Source organism: Ursus americanus, chromosome 12, assembly GCF_024610735.1.
Source record: "Ursus americanus isolate L20-20 chromosome 12, mUrsAme1.1.p, whole genome shotgun sequence".
Classification (NCBI taxonomy): domain Eukaryota; kingdom Metazoa; phylum Chordata; class Mammalia; order Carnivora; family Ursidae; genus Ursus; species Ursus americanus.
Window position 1 is genome coordinate 62,089,153 of NC_142138.1, and position 18,730 is coordinate 62,107,882.

Below are 18,730 nucleotides of genomic sequence, written 5' to 3' on the forward strand. Positions count from 1 at the left end.
CAGAGAGCATGAGCAGTGGGGAGGGGGGGAAGGCGGGAGTGGCAGAGGGAGAAGCAGACTCCCTGCTGAGCAGGGAGCATGATATGGGGCTCTATCCCAGGACCCTGAGATCATAACCTGAGCCGAAGACAGCTGCTTAAGCAACTGAGCCACCCGGGTGCCCCTAAACCAGGTGTTTTTAATCCGGAGTCCATGGATGGGCTTTAGGAGGGTCCACGAATACCCTATAATTATATCCAAAATTTGTATGTTCTAAGCATACTTTTCTGGGAAAAAAATCCACAGTTTTTATGGGATTCTCCCAGTGATGTGACCTAGTAAAAGATTAATAATTCTGATATGCAAATTCTCATGTTATCTGAGGAAAACAGACCCAAGGACAACTCTGATGGAAAATCCCGACCTCTGAGAAAGACTTCTTTTTCTCCAAAACACTTTGGAACTACGGTCATGGTTTCTGGTCAGCCTATTTGAGGTTATGTTGTTGATTCAATTATAAAGGTTTTGTGATGAGGCACACTTTCTGCAAAAGGTTTTTTCGTCACATTATCTAACAAGAAAACACAACAACTCACCAAGACTCCGCAAAATTCTATTCATGCCACTGGGCTCAGACTCTGGAATTGTTTCCAAATACTGGAGGGCCCGGACCTCAAACAAACCTACAAGGAAAACTCATGTTGGTGAAATTGTCCAATATTTACTAAAAGCACTCAAATAAAACTCTGTGCTTACTACCAATGTGCGTCTATAGCTAAAACAATCATAAAAATATATTTTCTTTTTTTTAAAAAAAGATTTTGTTTATTTGACAGAAAGAGACAGCCAGCAAGAGAGAGAACACAAGCAGGGGGAGTGGGAGAGGAAGAAGCAGGCTCCCAGCACAGAAGCCTGATGTGGGACTCGATCCCAGAATCCCGGGATCACGCCCTGAGCCGAAGGCAGATGCTTAATGACTGTGCCACCCAGGCGCCCTAAAATATATATTTTCCATAATAAACAACTCAGTTTTCGAGCCCTTGTAGTTTTATTTTCAAACCCTTAAGAGCTCACTAAATACAGGGGGAGAACTTTATGATGAAACTGACCTTTCACCCCACTTTTCCGAAGCTCTCGGTCCTGGATGAAGCCTGCAAACATCTGCGTTTCCATGAAGAGATCCAGGAAGTGGCGTACACTTCGGGAGGTGTGGGATTTACGGAATGGTTCCCTTTGGAATACACGCTCCCCACGCTCAGTGACAGTCATGCTCAAAGAATAATGTCCCACTAGCTCCACAAAAAACCTCACGAATGCCTCGGACACCAGAGAGTTGAGTGTCACATCCGCTGCAAAATAAGACAAATAAGAAAGAAAAGAAAAAAACCCCAAGTTTTGTATTTATGGGAAATTATAATGAAAGTGACGCGTAAGAAATCACAGATTGAAGGACTGAGAATCCTCATTCTTAGCTTCCTTGCATACTCCACAACCGACAAAACGCCAATTTTTACTTTTATTTTCTTCCCACATATACTCGTATTACATCTTTCAGCCTGGTTTGCACATCCGTGATCTCACTGTAACTGCTCTTTCAAAGGCCACCCGTGAGAGCCAGCCAAATTTAATCTGCTTTTCTATTTGTCTCTTCTTTAAACTCTATGCTGCATTTGTGTTAACCTCCACCTCATTCCTCGTCTCCCACAACTTTATACTCTCCTGATTTCTGGATTCCTCTCCTGCTTTTATGACCAAACATTTGTTTTCTCTTGCTTCTTCTTCCTCTTCCTAAGCATGGTCCTCAGACCACCTCTCTTCAGCATTCCCATTCTTAAAGAGCGAACTGGCAAAAGATGGAGATGGCTTTTCATGTCGATAGGCTTTCCATGTTGATACTTCGTCACCCTACGTCTCTAGCCCTGATACATCACCAGAACTCACCTCCTACATTTTCAGGCTACCTGCAGGTAATCATCATTTGGCTGTCTCACCAGCACTCAACTTCCATTTGTCTAAAATTCAAATCAGGTCCTTTGGAAATTGGTAAAATACGAATCAAATAAACGATACGTGTGCGAAATCAAACTCATTTTATTTCTCCACCAAATCAGTTCTCTCTCCACTTTCTCATTTCATACAGCAACCATTATTCCATAATAATTTATTGAGTGCTTAAGATATGTCAGGCACTGTATTTAGAGCTTTTATAAATATAATAATATAGTGAAATAGGTATTCTTTCCTTTTTACAGCTGAGGAAACTGAGGCTCAACACAAAGACATTCTCCAGGGTCAGCTCATCTGGTACAGGGTTCAGAAGCCACTAGACTCCCAAGTCAGGTAGTTCTTAACCACTGTAATATGAATTACATTGCCTTTCAGGTTCCAGGCTCAAACCTCAGATTCAACTTAGACTCCTCTTTTTTCTTCCATACCTAGTAGTATTTTTTTTCCCCTACACGATGTCACTTGCTCTTTCCATGGACTCCATACTCGTCTGGGAATCGGGGACCTAGGTTTAGTCAGAGCTCTACCATGAAACAATGGTATAATGGCAGGCAACTCGCTTTACCCCTTATTGACTCTCTTCCTGTATCTGCATAAGAGGGGGTTGATTAGGTGATCTTTAAGGTCTCTTCTGGCATTCCATTTGATTATAAACTAGATTTTTGCTATATTTTGTTCAACAGATGTCCTTTTTGTCTCTCCTTCTACAGCAGAGAATCCATGGTCCATCACCATTTTTATCGTCAACACTTTGCCCCAGTCTCCCATCCCCTTCCAGTTACTGTCCCATTTCTTTAACACTTTACAGCAAAATTTCTTGGAAGAGTTTTTTATACCTGTTGTACCCTTTTTTAATTTAATTCCCTTTGTTTTTAAAATTATGCTTTTCTATAACTTATCTTCAATTATTTGTTTCTGCAAATAAGGCATGTAAATGCCTTATATATTCTTTTACACGTAGAAATATTTCATAAGGTCACCAGTGAAATGAACACGCCAGTAACCACCACAACATCAAGGGTATCTCAATTTCAGATGCTCCACGTGATGCCCTCTCCAAGGTGTACTTCCCCTACTCTCCAGTAGAGGGCAACCACTATCAGCTATACTGGGTTTATCATTCCCCTGCTATAGTTACAGTTCCACTGTGTACATAGCCAACCACAATGACATACTATAAGGTTTTGCACATCTTTGAACGCTATATAAAACCAATTCTTTTGTAGCTTGCTGATTTATTCAATATATGTTTTTAAGATGCTTTGCTTTTTTTAATGCTATATTCTCCTGTCAATGAACAGGTAGGTTGTTTTTAGGTTTTGCTATCACATAAAATGCTGCTACTTTGAAAACGATTTACTTGTTTCCTATTTATCACGTGCAAGAGTTTCTCTAGGGTATACATCTAAAAACTGAATTGTCAGGTTGTAGGATAGATATACCTTTAAGTTTACTAGATGATGCCCAATTGTTTTTCCAAAGCAGTTGAAGTAATTTACATTCTCACCAACGCCTGACCTTGTCAGACTTTTTAACTTTTGCCAATATGGTGGTATAAAATGGTGGTATCTCATTGTGGTTTTAATTTACATTTCCCAGATTTTGATGAGGTTGTATGTCTCTTCGTATATTTATTGGCCTTTTGCGCTTCTTCTTCCGTGAAATGATTGTTCATATCTGTTTCCCATTTTTCTATTGGGTTGTTCACCTTTTTATTATTATTATTACTATTTTTTAAAAGATTTTATTTATTTATTTGACAGAGAGAGACAGCCAGCGAAAGAGGGGGAACACAGCAGGGGGAGTGGGAGAGGAAGAAGCAGGCTCTTAGTGGAGGAGCCTGATGTGGGGCTCGAACCCAGAACGCTGGGATCATGCCCTGAGCCGAAGGCAGATGCTTAACCACTGCGCTACCCAGGCGCCCCTCACTTTTTTATTATTGAACTGCATTGTAGGAATTTTTAAAAATAAATTCTGGATACTATTCCTTTGTTGGTTAAATTTGTTGAAAGTATCTTCACCTAGTTTGTAGCTTGTTTTTTATTTCTTTTCCATGGTGTCCCTTAATGATCAGAAATTTTAAAAATTTACAGTGTCAAATAAATCGATCTTTTCTTTTCTAGTTCGTGCTCTTTGTGCCCCATTTAAGAAATCAAGTACTGTCCCAAAACATAAAATATTTTCTTCTATTCTTCCCTAAACATTTAATGTTTTACTGTTAACATTTATTTTTATTTATTTATCTTAAAGATTTTATTTTTAAGTAACCTTTACGCCCAGCATGGGGCTCAAACTCACAACCCCGCGATCAAGAGTGGCGTGCTCTACCAACTGAGCCAGCCGGGAGCCCCTACTCTTAACATTTAAATCTTTAATTCATTAGATTTGGTTTTGTGTCTATGGTGAGGTATAGACCCTATTCATTTCTTTTCATATGGAAAACTAATTGCCCTCCTATTGTTTACTGACTGGTTCATTCTTTTCCTGCTGATACGCAATGCTGGTGCTGACACAAATTAAGTTTCCTTATGCTCGTGCACTCTCTATTCTTTCCCTTGCTCTATTTATATCTGAACCCAAACCAGTCTTAATGACTATGACTTTATGATTAATTGATGTTTTGTAGGGCAGCCTACAAACGTTGTTCTTTTACAGGACTGTCTTAACTATTCTCGGCCCTTCGTAATTTCATTAAAATTTTACAGAAAGCTGAATGCCATTCCGATTCTCTCTTGAACCTTCCCCAATCTCGCTTTCTTTCCACCATCTCACTGAATCAGCCACTACCAAGGTCTCTAAGCTCTTCCCATTGACAAATCCACCAGCCAGTCCTCAGTCTTCATCTCATTTGACCTCTCTGTAGCATTAGACATAACTGTTTACTTTCCTTTGTGAAATACGCTCTTCACTCAACTTCTCTAATATTAGTCCCCTGGTTTTCTCCTCCTTCACTAGCTGCTCTTGCCTTTTGCTGGATCCTCTTCTTCCCTACTGCCAAACATTGGAAATCTGACCACATCATCACCAGCCAACCCAGGGCTCAATCCTTAAATCTGTTATTTTCTATCTATACTCACTCTATAGGGTCCCCTCATCTGGTCCCACAGCTTTAAAACAGCAACTTCTAAATGTATGTCTTTGGTTCACATCTTTCCCCTGAATCCCAAATTCACATATATGAATGCCCGCTTGATATTTCTAGTTGAATGTCTGCTACATATTGGACATCCAATAGGTATCTCAATATTCAAAACTGAACTTTTAATCATTTCTCTAATCTACTCCTCCCTTAATGTTCCCCACCAGTAAATAGCCTTAGTTTTCTCATCTGTAAAAGGGGGATTAAATAATGAGACCTGCTTCATAAGGATATTACAAGGATGAAATAAGATGTATGCTAAGTGCTGAGCACAAGCCCTGGTACAGAGTAAGCCCCTCAGTAAATATTTTTCACCCTTATTCAACAAATACTTATCGAGTACCTACTTATTGACTATTATGTTTAAAGTACTGGAGACAAAACAAAATAGATTGTTGCTGCTCTCGTGGAGCTGACATTTCTAGCACATCAGATGATGATAAAAGCCCTGGAGAAAACTAAGGTCAGGGAAGCGGAGAGGGAGCACTAAGGGAATGGGTACAATTTTAAAAGGACGGTCAGGGGGGCGCCTGGGTGGCACAGCAGTTAAGCGTCTGCCTTCGGCTCAGGGCGCGATCCTTGCGTTGTGGGATCGAGCCCCGCATCAGGCTCCTCTGCTATGAGCCTGCTTCTTCCTCTCCCACTCCCCCTGCTTGTGTTCCCTCTCTCGCTGGCTGTCTCTGTCTCTGTCAAATAAATAAATAAAATCTTTAAAAAAAAAAAAAAAAAGGACGGTCAGGAAAGGCCTCGCTGAGAGAGTGACACGTGTGCGTGCACCTGTAGAAAAGAGGAGCAGGAGCCATGTGGACATCCTGGGGAACGGCACTGCAGAGCTGGAACACAGCAAATGTCGAAGTCCTGAAACAGACGGGGACTAGCGCATCTGAGGGGCGGCAAGGAAGCTGCTTATAAGCTTTCCACATTCTAGGCAATCGCATACTCCCGTACATCCTTTAGTAGGGTGCTGGGCATCCGGTCAATATTTCCTGCCTTGACTTTGGGTCCTCAGACCATCCGTCTCGTACCTTGTGAAAAATTCTGCTCCTGAGCCAAGATTTCGTTTCGTTCTTCCAAAATCTGCATCAGGGCAGCTTGGAGTTTAGGAGGTAGAATTTCGTCCTCATCAGATACCTTAAGAGAAGAAATTGAGATTTTTCATGAGCTGTGAAAGAGAAAGTCTCCAACGTACACTAATTAAGTCCCCGACATTCCCCAGGTGACTTTGTACAGATTTTGGCTAAAGACTCAGTCTGAACCTTCCTTCCCTACAGTGAGCAGAATTCAGTATGGTGATGGTACACATACCTTAACTACGGTTAAAAAAATAAGTAATATGTTTGTGACATTTTCTGGCACTTTTCCACCCAAGTATCTCTCACGTACCGGTCTTACTGTAATATAAGGATCATCTACTTTCAAACGTTATGAGCTAATTGATTTTGAAAGGAGAGAAGGTCTTGGGAAATGTTCTTTTCACCTTGTGTTCAGAGTTCACAAACTTATAAACAGGGTGCTTGCTCTAAGAAGGCTTTGCCAACTCTCCCTTCTACTTTCAATACCCACAATAAATAACTGCTTTTTTTTGGCCCCTACTGTACTCTGTAGAAATTTCTATGATACCAATTCTAAAACTTTATAGATATGTCTGCTCCCCTTTCCCACTGTTAGGTTATAAGGTCTGAGGTCTCAAACTGTGTCTTACTCACTTTTAGATTCTGACTAACAGAGTATCTAGAAATAATCAGTGCTGAATGCTTGTTAAATTCAATTAAATTAGAGGTTTATACATCAACCCATCTGGACGTCAAAGGAGGGTTACCTCTTTTGATAATGACATTTAATCTCTTTCCTCCTTCCTTCTTTGGGAGAGACGGCTATAAACCCAACCCAATTTTCAGGTCAATCCTGTATGATTGGCCACAGTGTCAAGTACGTGTAGGAACTCAAAGTCTTGCCTGAGTCATCTTCTCTAAGTACTTGCACCTATTTTCTGTCCAATTATCCCCAAACAGTATGTAATCAGCTCATTTGTCACTTACCTCCTGTAGGAACTTGTCTGCACAGAGATCAACTACCAGCACCTGTGGGATCAAGGAGCCAGGTAAGTTAAACCAGAGACATTCATAGAGACATACAATAGGTCTGCTAGATCAGGAAGAGTGCATTGATTCTCTCAAGCAATGGAAATAGTGTTAGACAAAATTAAGTTCAGGGGCGCCTGGGTGGTTCAGGTTATTACAAAAATCAGCTGTGTTTCTATACACTAACAATGAACTATCTGAAAAAGAAATTAAGAAAATGATCCCATTTTCAACTGCATCGAAAAGAATAAAATACCTAGGAATAAATTTAACTAAGGAAGTGAAAGATCTGTCCATTGGAAACAGTAAGCATTGATGAAAGAAACTGAAGAACATGAGTAAGTGCAAAGATATTCTGTGCTTACAGATGAGAAGAATTAATGTTGCTGAAATTTTTATACTACTCAAAGTAATTTACAGATTCAATGTGATCCCTATCAAAACCCTCAATAAAATGATAAGGAAACCTACAAAATGGGAGAAAATATTTGCAAATTATACATCTGATAAAAGATGAATATCTAAAATATATCAAGAATTCATGGAACTCAACAGCAAAAAACAAAACAAAACGAACAAAACACAAAATAATCCTACTAAAAATGAGCACAGCAGGGGTTCCTGGCTGGCTCAGTCAGTGCAGCACGTGACTCTTGATCTCGGGATCATGAGTTTGAGACCCACGTTGGGAGTAGAGTTTACTTAAAAAAAAAAAAATTAGCAGAGGAACTGAAGAGACATTTTTCCAAATACATGTAAATCAGCCAAGCAGCACATGAAAAGATGCTCAACATCACTGATCATCGGGGAAATGCAACTCAAAACCACAGTGAGGTATCACCTCAGTCTGTCAGAATGGCTATTATCAAAAAGACAAGACATAACAAGTGTTGGTAAGGATGTGGAGAAAAAGGAACTTTTGTTTCCTGTTGCTGGGCATGTAAATTGGTGCAGCTGCTATGGAAAACAGTACGGAGGTCCTCAAAAAATTGAAAATAGAACTACCATGTGGATGTGATCCAGAAATCCCTCTTCTGGGCATATATCAAAAAAAGGAGAAGGAGAAGGAGAAGAATAAATAAATAAATAAATAAATATCTTGAAAAGATATCTCCACCCCCACATTCACTGCAGCATTATTTACAAAAGCTAAGCTATGGACACAACTTCAGTGTCCATTGGTGGATGAACAGATAAAGAAAATAGGATATATATATATATATGAATATGATTCAGCCGTAAGAAAGAAAAAAATTCTGATATATATATATATATATATATGAATATGATTCAGCCGTAAGAAAGAAAAAAATTCTGCCATTTATGACAACATGGATGGACCTACAGGGCATTACGCTAAGTGAAATAAGTCAGGCAGAGAAAAAGAAATAATGTATGATCTTACTGATATGTGGAATCTACAAAAACTAAACACATAGATACAAAGAACAGACTGGTGGCTGCCAGACGTGGGGGGTGGGTGATGGGCGAAATGAGTGAGGGTGGTCAAAAAGCACAAGCTTTCAGTTATAAGATAAATAAGCCCTGGGGGTACTGCACAGCATGATGACTACAGTGAACAATACTGTGCTGTATATCTGAAAGTTGCTAAGAGAGCAGATCTCATCACAAGAACAAAAAATTGTAATTATGTGAGGTGTAGCTTATTGTGGTAATCATTTCGCAACACTTACACATATAAAATCATTATGTTGTACACTTTAACCTTAATACAATGTTATATGTCAATTATAGCTCAATATAAAAAAGGTGGGGTTAACACCGCAGAGTAACGGGGAAGAACAATCTTTCCGATAAATGGTACTAGGACAGTTGTCTATCCATATTAAAAAAAATAAAATGACCCCTACCTCCTATCATATACAGAAAAAAAAAATCAAGTCCCAGGATTCAGAACCAAAAATTAAAGGCACAACAATAAAGCTACCAAGTTTCCAGGAGATGATACAGGAGGATATCTCCGTGAAGTTAATATAAAGAAAAACATAAACAGATCACAAAAATAAAATAAAATAAAATAAAATAAAACCACACACTAACCATAAAGGAAAAAAACTGATAATGATGACTACGTTAAAATGAAGAACTTCTGTGCAATAAAAAACACTATTTTGGAGAAAAAAGGAAATGCCGCAAAGAAGCTGATATTCAGAATACAAAAACACCTCTTACAAATCAATGAGGGTAAACGATCCAGTAGAAAGATAGATAACGAATTTTTAAGAGATGATATTCAAATGGCCAATAAACATAGAAAGATGCTCACCCCCAAGAGTAATCAGGAACGCAAATTAAACCACAATGAGAATACCGCTACACAATCACCAGGCAGGCTACGTTACACGAACTGATAATAACAAGTGTCGGCGAGGGTGTGGGACAACAGGAACTCCCGTACATTGGTGGAGGGGGTTTAACTTGGCAGAACTACTTAGGAAAACAGTTTGACTTTATTTACTAAAGTGGAAGCTATGCTTACCCTATGACCCAGCAATTCCAAGTATATACCCTAGAACTGCATGCACATATGCACCAAGGGTCGTACACAAGAATATTTAGAGCCGCATTATTCATCACCACCCTAAGCTGGAAACAACTCAAATATCCATCAACTGCAGAATGGATAAAAAGTTGTGGTACCTTCCCACGATGGAATACTATCCCAAGTTAGAACGATCGAACAACTGTTAAACTCATCAGCATGGATGAATCTTACAGACATAATGGTAATCAAAAGAAGCCAAACAAAATATATATCAGTCCATTTATAACAAGTGTAAAACCAGGCAAAGCTGAACTCCATTTTTAGGAATAAATGCCTAGAATGTAAAATGATAAAGAAAAACAGGTAAATGAACACCATAAAGGTCAAGACAGTGGTTACCTTTCATGGGGTGTGGGGAAGGGAACAGTGATAGAAAGTGGCATGACAGAGACCTCTCAAGGTGCTGGCACTATTTCCATGGCTGTGATGTTTCCATTCTTTTCCAACGTGGGTTACATAAGCATTCACTTTGTGAATTCACTGAGCTGCACATTTTGTTTTAGCCACCTCTCTATATGTGTGTTATATTTGAAACACATTTGGGGGGGAGGGGCAGAGGGAGAGGGAGAGAGAATCTTAAGCCCCCAACTCAGGGCTCGATCTCACAACCCTGAGGATCGTGACTTGAGCCGAAATCAAGAGTCAGACGCTTAACCAACTGAGTCACCCAGGCACCCCCGAAACAATTTTTTACGTTAACCCAGAGTAATTCTTGTGTTTGACTTAAAACAAACAGAAAGACCTACCCTTCAGAGTAACACAAGAATGAGCCCGTGGCACACTACGGTAAATAAGTTACAACTTTGGAATCACGTGTACCATAGAATTTTTCTCACTTTAACAAAAAGATACAAAAATATGATAGCATAATATATTGATAATAATTATGTATTAACACTAATGACAGCTCCATCATTCTTTTTTTTTAAAAGGGTTTTATTTATTTATTTGAGAGAGAGTGAGAGTGAGAGAGATCACAGAGGGAGAGGAAGAGGGAGAAGCAGGCTCCCCACTGAGCAGGGAGCCCGACACAGGGCTCGATCCCAGGACCCTGAGATTATGACCTGAGCTGAAGGCAGACCTTAACCGACTGAGCCACCCAGGTGCCCCCAGCTCTATCATTCTTAAAGGTGATTTGTTTTCATTTGTCAGTGCCCTGTCTTTTCCATAGGTACTATTTTTCCCATCTCACCTCTTCAACGGGCAGGTCCTGGAGCTGTGGTAAGGAGCAGGACAAGATTCCAATAAGGAACGGAGTGGGTGAGCACACGATGTCGATCATAGATGCTGGGAGGACTGGAATGTAGGTATGCTGCCAGGTGAATGGATACAGTGTGGCAACCACAGCGTGGCCACATTTGGACAGGGTGCTAGCCAGAGAAGAAAGCAAATGGTGTCACATACTGAGCAACACAGGGAGAATGGTTCAGGTATTATGTTAGAGAATTACAAACTGATACCACTTAGTGATCAGTCATCACAGATTAACAATGCTCTGATTTTATTTAAATTTTTAACTTAATTCACTGAAAAATTTTAGTCTTAACCAGCTTTATCCCATAACTTATGTTGCTAAAAATTAGTGTGTACATAGAAAAGCAATACCAATTTTTTTTTAAGATTTTATTTATTTATTCGACAGAGACAGAGACAGCCAGCAAGAGAGGGAACACAAGCAGGGGGAGTGGGAGGGGAAGAAGCAGGCTCATAGCGGAGGAGCCTGATGCGGGGCTCGATCCCACAATGCCGGGATCACGCCCTGAGCCGAAGGCAGACGCTTAACCGCTGTGCCACCCAGGCGCCCCAGCAATACCAATTTTTTAAAAAAATTCTGAGTATAGTTGATGCATGTTACATGATTTTCAGGTGTGAACATCATGATTCAAAGTCTCTACACATTGTGCTATGCTCACAAGGGTAGCGACCATCTGTCACCTTATAATGCTATTATACTATCATTGACTATATTCCCTATGCTGTACCTTTTATTCCCATGACTTATTCATTCCAGCAATATGAATTATTTTCAGCAAAACACACTTAGAAAGATAAATTAATTGCAATCTCAAAGTCACTGCTATAGGATAACGCAAATAGCTTTTGGATTATTTACCTTTTGGAATTATCCATGTCACTATGGCATTAGGTGACTGAGATCTATAGTTTTTGAATACGCCCAATTTTTAAAATAGTGAGAACAAGTAAAATGTCAGTAGGAAGTGACATATTTTACCCATGTCCCACCTTAGGCTGTTGGCAACAAAGATTACCCTCCGTTCCAACAGGAGGGAGGCACAGACCCGGATCAGATGGCACACACTCAGGCACTTAAAGAGACACTCAAAGTCAACATGCTCCAGTCGGGAATCCAGCGGTCGGCAGAGTTCAATGGACTGAAATAAAAGCATCTGAGTCAGGGGAGTTCAGACTGGAAAACGATCCCTAATGACATCATCAATGGATCCTGTCCTTTTACAGGATAAATTCAGGACAGAGGTTTTGCTACAGAGTTTGTGAAGCTGACTCCGCTAATCCCAAGATCTAACACCTTATTATTAATATGATTTTTTAAAGTAATCTCTACCCCCCAACGTGGGGCTTGAACTCATCACCTCAAGATCAAGAGTGGCAGGCTCTACTGACTGAGCCAGCCAGGCGCCCCGATACCTTGCCTTCATGCTGTAAATTTCTGATAAAATCTTTTATCCCACCTGACAACAGCATGTATGATCTTCATTTATCACACTGAAATTCTTACGAAGGGGCTCCATCTGTGAGATACAGAAAACCTCTGGCTCCTGGGTCTAGGGTCAAGTATCTCACAGATCAACTGGACATTTCGACAGTGTTTCGTGGTACTAAAACATTTTGGGCACAGAGTATGTGCCCAGGGGAAAAACTATGCCGTAAGGCTTCTGGAAACCTTGCCTTTTAATGTAAGGCCTGCATTTTGGTGGATGTCGAACCTTCTCAAAATGAGCTAACTTACCCCATCGCCAGCTCCAGGGAGGTAGCTCTTAACTGTGATGGTGCGTCCCGGAGCTGGGAACGGGGCTTCCATGACACTTCGCATGAACGGGTAAACCAGGGCTGGAGACATCTCTCTTCTCTTCTCTACTTCATCCAGGATCTGCACATGCAATGTATGTTGTTTTTTTAGGGACTCAAAAAAACGTAAGGAACGGCCAAACGTGATGCGCAAACTTGAAAATCACACCAAAAGATTTTAAGACCGATCCGCTTCTGCAACGAATAAACGTTCATGAAAGACATATCTCTTGGGGGTATCCTGACATCCCCAAGAAAAGCTACTCAAATAAATCAACTCATTCGTAGAAAAGAAGCCCCTTTCGTCTGACTCAGGGAAGGGCAGAGAAGGTGACACTGACATATCTTGCCGTGGGGGGTCTGGGAAAGGCAGGAGACAAGATGAGCTTCAGGCTCTGTTGTCCTTGAAGCTGGGAAGGTTGGGCAAACCAAAATGAAGGGGTTGCGACAACAGGGTCTGGATTAGAGACGTGAAGGTAAACCCTCCAAGCTGCGGCTCGAACCTCCTACTGAGAACCCTTCCTAACAAGTAGTATGTTACGTGTCACTAAACATCACTAAACATTGCCTACGGATATCATCAGAGGCCAAAACCAATTCAGAGCCCAGAAAGCACAGCGCCTTCCCCAGGGCTCATGGTGCACTCACCTTGGAAAAAAGGTTGAAGCAGCCGAGGCGACTAACCATGCAGTAGACCTCAGGGAGTCGCTTCCCTCTGCCTTCCGGCTAAAGGGAAAAAACCATCAAAGCACCCATGAAACAGCGCAAGTCTGTTCGCTGGAACTATTAATACTCTCTTAGTGGCCTTCAGTACAGAGTGGGAACCGAGGCTCTCAACCTCACTGAACACTGGGAGATGGGAAACCGCTAAACCGTGATAGCACGATTTAGTCCAGCTTTAGCGGCGCATCTAAGCAAGAAGAAAGTAGCTCGGAGCTCCCGAGCCTGGCTCGCGGTAGTCCATCCCGCAGACAGACCCACACTGATATTTAGCTCCTCGGTCACTGGTTTCTTCGTCTATCACAAACTAATAAAAAACAAGCAAACAAACCAAGAAATAAAGTAAGTCCGTACCCCTCTTATTCTGGAACACTGTGGCTAACTCCAAACTTGGAGTTATTATTAAAGCTAACATGGCTTTTTTTTTTCTTAAGATTTTATTTACTTATTTGTCAGAGAGAGAGAGAACAAGCAGGGGAGCAGCAGGCCAAGGGAGAAGGAGGCTCCCTCCTGAACAAGAAGCCCAATGCGGGGCTCGATCCCAGGACCCCGGGATCATGACCTGAGCTGAAGGCAGACGCTTAACCGACTGAGACCCAGGTGCCCCCTACATAGCTTCTTTAATACACGGATCATTAAGAAGCCCTCAAACTCATCTAGAAATATAGGGTTCCTGAAGTTCCTAGTCTGACTTGACCAAACCCACCTGTAGCACAAGTCTGGTACTTACCAAGAGCTTCTTACAGTAACCAAACCACCGGCTCCCATCTTCACCAGTTAAGACAAAGGAGAATGTTTCACTGAAAAAGAGTCAATAGTCTGAGATCTAAACAACTGCTTATGACATTCTTCATGGAACAGACATTTGAAAATTACTGTCCGACAGCAGTCATTTTGTGACATGAGAGGAGGCATTAATACTGCATTTATTGCACGTCACCTTCCTCCTGAGAGACAGTGTCCAGGCTTGAGCACGTCTTGCCTGGCACTGGGGTGAGAGCGTACCTGCAGGAGACATGCTGATGTCACTCTCTGCTTTTCCTTTCTTATTCATCCAGTCTAGCTATTAATCAAGCCTACTTTCCTTTTAGTGAATACCCAATTTAGTCTAACGATTTAGGTAAGCTGTGAAGGACTTGGATAAGCTCTTTTTCCCTTCCAAATTCTTCCATTTAGTTCTGAGAGGTCCTATGGAACAGTGATAGGCCAAGGATTATATCCTAGACGTATAGGAAAATTACCCACTCCTCACTGGAAACACGGACAAAAGATCTGCATAGGTAATTTTCAAAAAGAAGACCGAGGAAGAAATTCATTAGTAATCAAAGAAATCTAAATTTGAACAGTGAATACATATGTCTATATATGGCCAAAAATAAAGATGTAAAGGAAATATGCCACAATATTTAGTTATTACTAGAATGCCGGTGACTTATGATTTCTGCTTTTCATTTACTCCTCTGTTTTTTCCGAATGTTCCAGAAAAAAAACCCACATCACTGGCTGGGGAGGAAAGCTGGCTATGGAGCAGCCAGGCCGGCGTGAAAGAAGGCGCCTGCGCCTTGAGCAGTGCACGTGACACCAGAAGAGCGTCAGGACTGACGGCTTAGAGAGGACAGCGGCCATCAGGCCAAGGTGGCTGGGAGGCACAGCAGCTCAGACGGGAGGTAACGTGACGTGGAAGGGCAGAGCAGCCGCTCAGGCAACAGGGAGCCTGTCCGCCAGCAGGTCATCTGCATGTGACATGCTTCCCAGAGTCATGCTTTTCAGCCTAAATAGTGTGGTCAATAATTACAGTTCAGAACAAAGCAGGTATCTACTGACGAGGAGGATTCAGAGACAATGACTGTTTATTGATTGAACACGGTTCCCTCGAGATCCCAGGAAGAAAATCTTGCTCCTCCCTTCTCAATACACTCACACCTCCCAATCTTTCCTACAAGATCCGCAGGGGAATGTAAAACCTGGGCTGTGGCTTCCGTCCACCTGCAGGACAAACAAGGTGCAGACACTGCTCCGTTCTATCTCCTTCCAAGGAGAGTCCCGAAGCTCAAGTCTTCTTTCCTTTTTCTGTCCACTTGGTGGCATTTCTGATGGTATGTGAAACGGAATGTTTTGCGCCCCCCCCCCCCCCGCCGCAGAATTGGCAAACTACAGAGATTCTCAAACTTGTTTTCCCTTTGACACTGTTTTTCTTTTTTTGTACTCACATAGGAAATGTTCTAATTCCGTTTCTTCCTTCCCTCCCACAGCATCCTTGACCTGCCACAGTGTCCATGGAGCTTTAACTGCTGGCGCTACCCTTTGCGCAAACACTCTGACTCTACTTTCACAGTTCCAACACATAGAAATCAGATAAAGGAGCCTATTTACCTCTTGAGTTCTGAGGTTGGCACCCAGTCCTTTGAGTCGGGAAAACAAAATTTGGGGATAACTTTGAGCCTCTCCTCAGTGTCTTTGGACTGCTTAAAGCCATGATCACCCTGAAAAAGATAATGTTTTAGGCGACTAATATTCTACATAAGTGGAGACTAGAAATGCAAACAGCCTAGTCTCGGGAAAAGAGTCTCTGATAAGCTTAAGTAGTCATCTCAGCCTGGTTTTGTGCTGTTTAACACAACAGGAAGGCCAAGACCAATAATCACTGAAGACGCTCTGAGAACAGAGTTACTAAGAATAAAGAATCCTATTTTTACATAGAAACGGTTACTTGTAGAAATCCTATAATCTGATGCGAGAGGTGACTGAAAATAGTTTCTAGTCTAGAGATAGAATCTTAATTCAGGATTCACATACTAGTGGAAACGCAAATTTTTATGAATCACAAGACATCAAATAAAAATCGATTCTATAATATGCTGATAGCAGAAACCCAGTTAGCTCCAGATACTCTCTGATCAATAATCAAAGATGTTTTGGAAAGGCAGGTGAATGTTATTTAGAAAAGATACCATTTTTAGAATCTACCCCATATATAATCATTTCCCTTAGCATATAATCTTTTCTCACAACTACTGGTTTGCCACTTCCTGTAAAATTTTAGTATGGAAGACCCTTCTGTGCAAGTCTGATATTGTACATTAGAGAACACTCTAAAATTAATTATACCAAAAGATATTTGAAAATTAGTAAAAAAACAAGCAGATAATGGGGCGCCTCGTTGGCTCAGTCGTTAAGCATCTGCCTTTGGCTCAGGGCGTGATCCTGGTGCTCTGGGATCGAGCCCACATCAGGCTCCTCCACTGTGAGCCTGCTTCTTCCTCTCCCACTCCCCCTGCTTGTGTTCCCTCTCTCTCTGGCTGTCTCTATCTCTGTCAAATAAATAAATAAAATCTTTAAAAAGAAAAAAACAAGCAGATAATAAGTCTAATAAACATATTATCTTCATGTAACTAACACACTGTACCCTTTAACTTAATTTCTGAACAGAACATGCAGCCATTCTGAGTCACTTGAATACTAAGCTTTTCAGAAATGGAAAAGCATTCTTTTTTAAAAAATTTTATTTATTTATTTGTTTGTTTGACAGAGAGAGGCATTGCACAAGCAGGCAGAGAGGCAGGCAGAGGCAGAAGCAGACACCCTGCTGAGCAAGGAGCCGGATGCAGGGCTCGATCCCAGAATCCTGGGATCATGACCTGAGCCGAACGCAGACACCTAGCCAACGGAGCCACCCAGGCGCCCCTGGACAAGCATTCTAACAAAATTTTAGTTGTCTCAGACTTGTTATTTTTATATTGTTAAATGACACGCAATCATCTTCATCTAAGGTTCTCCGCAGCACAAGTGAGAGACTTGATCAGCTCTTTCCCACATGAACTTATAGGAGCCTAATGCACAAAGATGCTGGGTAGCTTGGCTTCGAAACACCCCTGGATCACTGCCAGAGTCGACTGGGTCCTTATCTGGTTCTGGGCCCCTTAATTCAGGCTTCGTTGAAAAAAGGTTCAACCTCAAGCTTTCTCTGCAAATGTAAGACTGATTGAAAACAGGGGAAAAAATTGAGCTCCTCTTTATGGGCAATCTGATTCCTCAAGACTATCTGGATTTCATTATTATGACTTCTGTGGCTCAGTGTTGTGACACTGTGCTCTCAGGCTACACTGAAAATTTTATAAGAAATTAAACATTGACTTATTTACAATAGGAATTTTGTTGAGCACTTTTTTTAAAATGAAAGGTCACACAGGAAATGTCTCTTAGATTCCATTCCAATACAGTCGTGCTTCACTAGTTTTGGGTTTCATTTTATTTTATTTTATTTTTTTTTAAAGATTTTATTTATTTATTTGACAGAGATAGAGACAGCCAGCGAGAGAGGGAACACAAGCAGGGGGAGTGGGAGAGGAAGAAGCAGGCTCATAGCGGAGGAGCCTGATGTGGGGCTCGATCCCATAACGCCGGGATCACGCCCTGAGCTGAAGGCAGACGCTTAACCGCTGTGCCACCCAGGCGCCCCTAGTTTTGGGTTTTAAACCCCAAGTCCTAAAGCAGCTGAGCAGAGAATGTAAATGAGAGACGTGGTCCAAGGAGTAAGATGGAGCGTGAGTGAATGTCCCCGTGTAAAGGGACCACTCCTTCCTGAGGCCCGCTACGCCATCGGCAGAGCAGAGTGCAAGATCCAGCTGTGGACCCCTTGTTCAAAAAGCAGGGAAAATTAAATAGAAAATAAAATATAAAACTTTTTCTTTTCTTCTAGGGTCTCTCAACGTCCAGTGGAATTTCTATTTGTTATTTAATATTATGCTCCCTCAGGCGTAAGGTAGAAAAAAACCCAACGAATATTGTTAATAACAGATACCATTATCGAGCGCTAACTATGTGCCAAGCACTGCATTAGCACTTGACATACATTATCTCATGAAACCCTCACTAATAACAGGTACATTCTAGAGTGCTGACTATATGCTACACACTATTCTAAGTGCCTTATACAGTTCATTTAATCCTCACTACAACTCAGTGGGATAGACACTATTCTGATTACCTCCATTTTACAATTGAAGAAACCAAGGCCCAGAGCAGTCAGTAACAGCTCCGAGTCACAGAGCTTATAAGCGGCAGGTGGAGAGCTGGCTTAGAGTCCATGCTCTAAACTGCTACCCTGTTCTGCCATCTTTATCGTTCCCCTCACTAAGAGTGAGAAAATGGAGTCTTTGCAAAAACTTGCTAAAGGGACTTAGCAAACAG

General features: G+C 41.4%; 1 protein-coding gene across 2 annotated transcripts in view; it reads right to left on the reverse strand.

Annotated features, from left to right (window-relative positions):
• Positions 1–18,730, reverse strand: part of DENND2C (DENN domain containing 2C) — a 79,192-nt gene that overhangs the window by 2,781 nt on the left and 57,681 nt on the right. For both annotated transcript variants that reach the window (XM_045801447.2, XM_045801446.2), the window contains exons 9-18: positions 15,914–16,023; positions 14,271–14,340; positions 13,469–13,546; positions 12,762–12,902; positions 12,017–12,165; positions 10,965–11,142; positions 7,165–7,206; positions 6,151–6,256; positions 1,089–1,328; positions 576–662 (exon numbers count right to left, since the gene is read on the reverse strand). In XM_045801447.2, the coding sequence (XP_045657403.2) occupies positions 576–662; positions 1,089–1,328; positions 6,151–6,256; positions 7,165–7,206; positions 10,965–11,142; positions 12,017–12,165; positions 12,762–12,902; positions 13,469–13,546; positions 14,271–14,340; positions 15,914–16,023 (1,201 nt within the window). The remainder of the gene's footprint in view (positions 1–575; positions 663–1,088; positions 1,329–6,150; positions 6,257–7,164; positions 7,207–10,964; positions 11,143–12,016; positions 12,166–12,761; positions 12,903–13,468; positions 13,547–14,270; positions 14,341–15,913; positions 16,024–18,730) is intronic.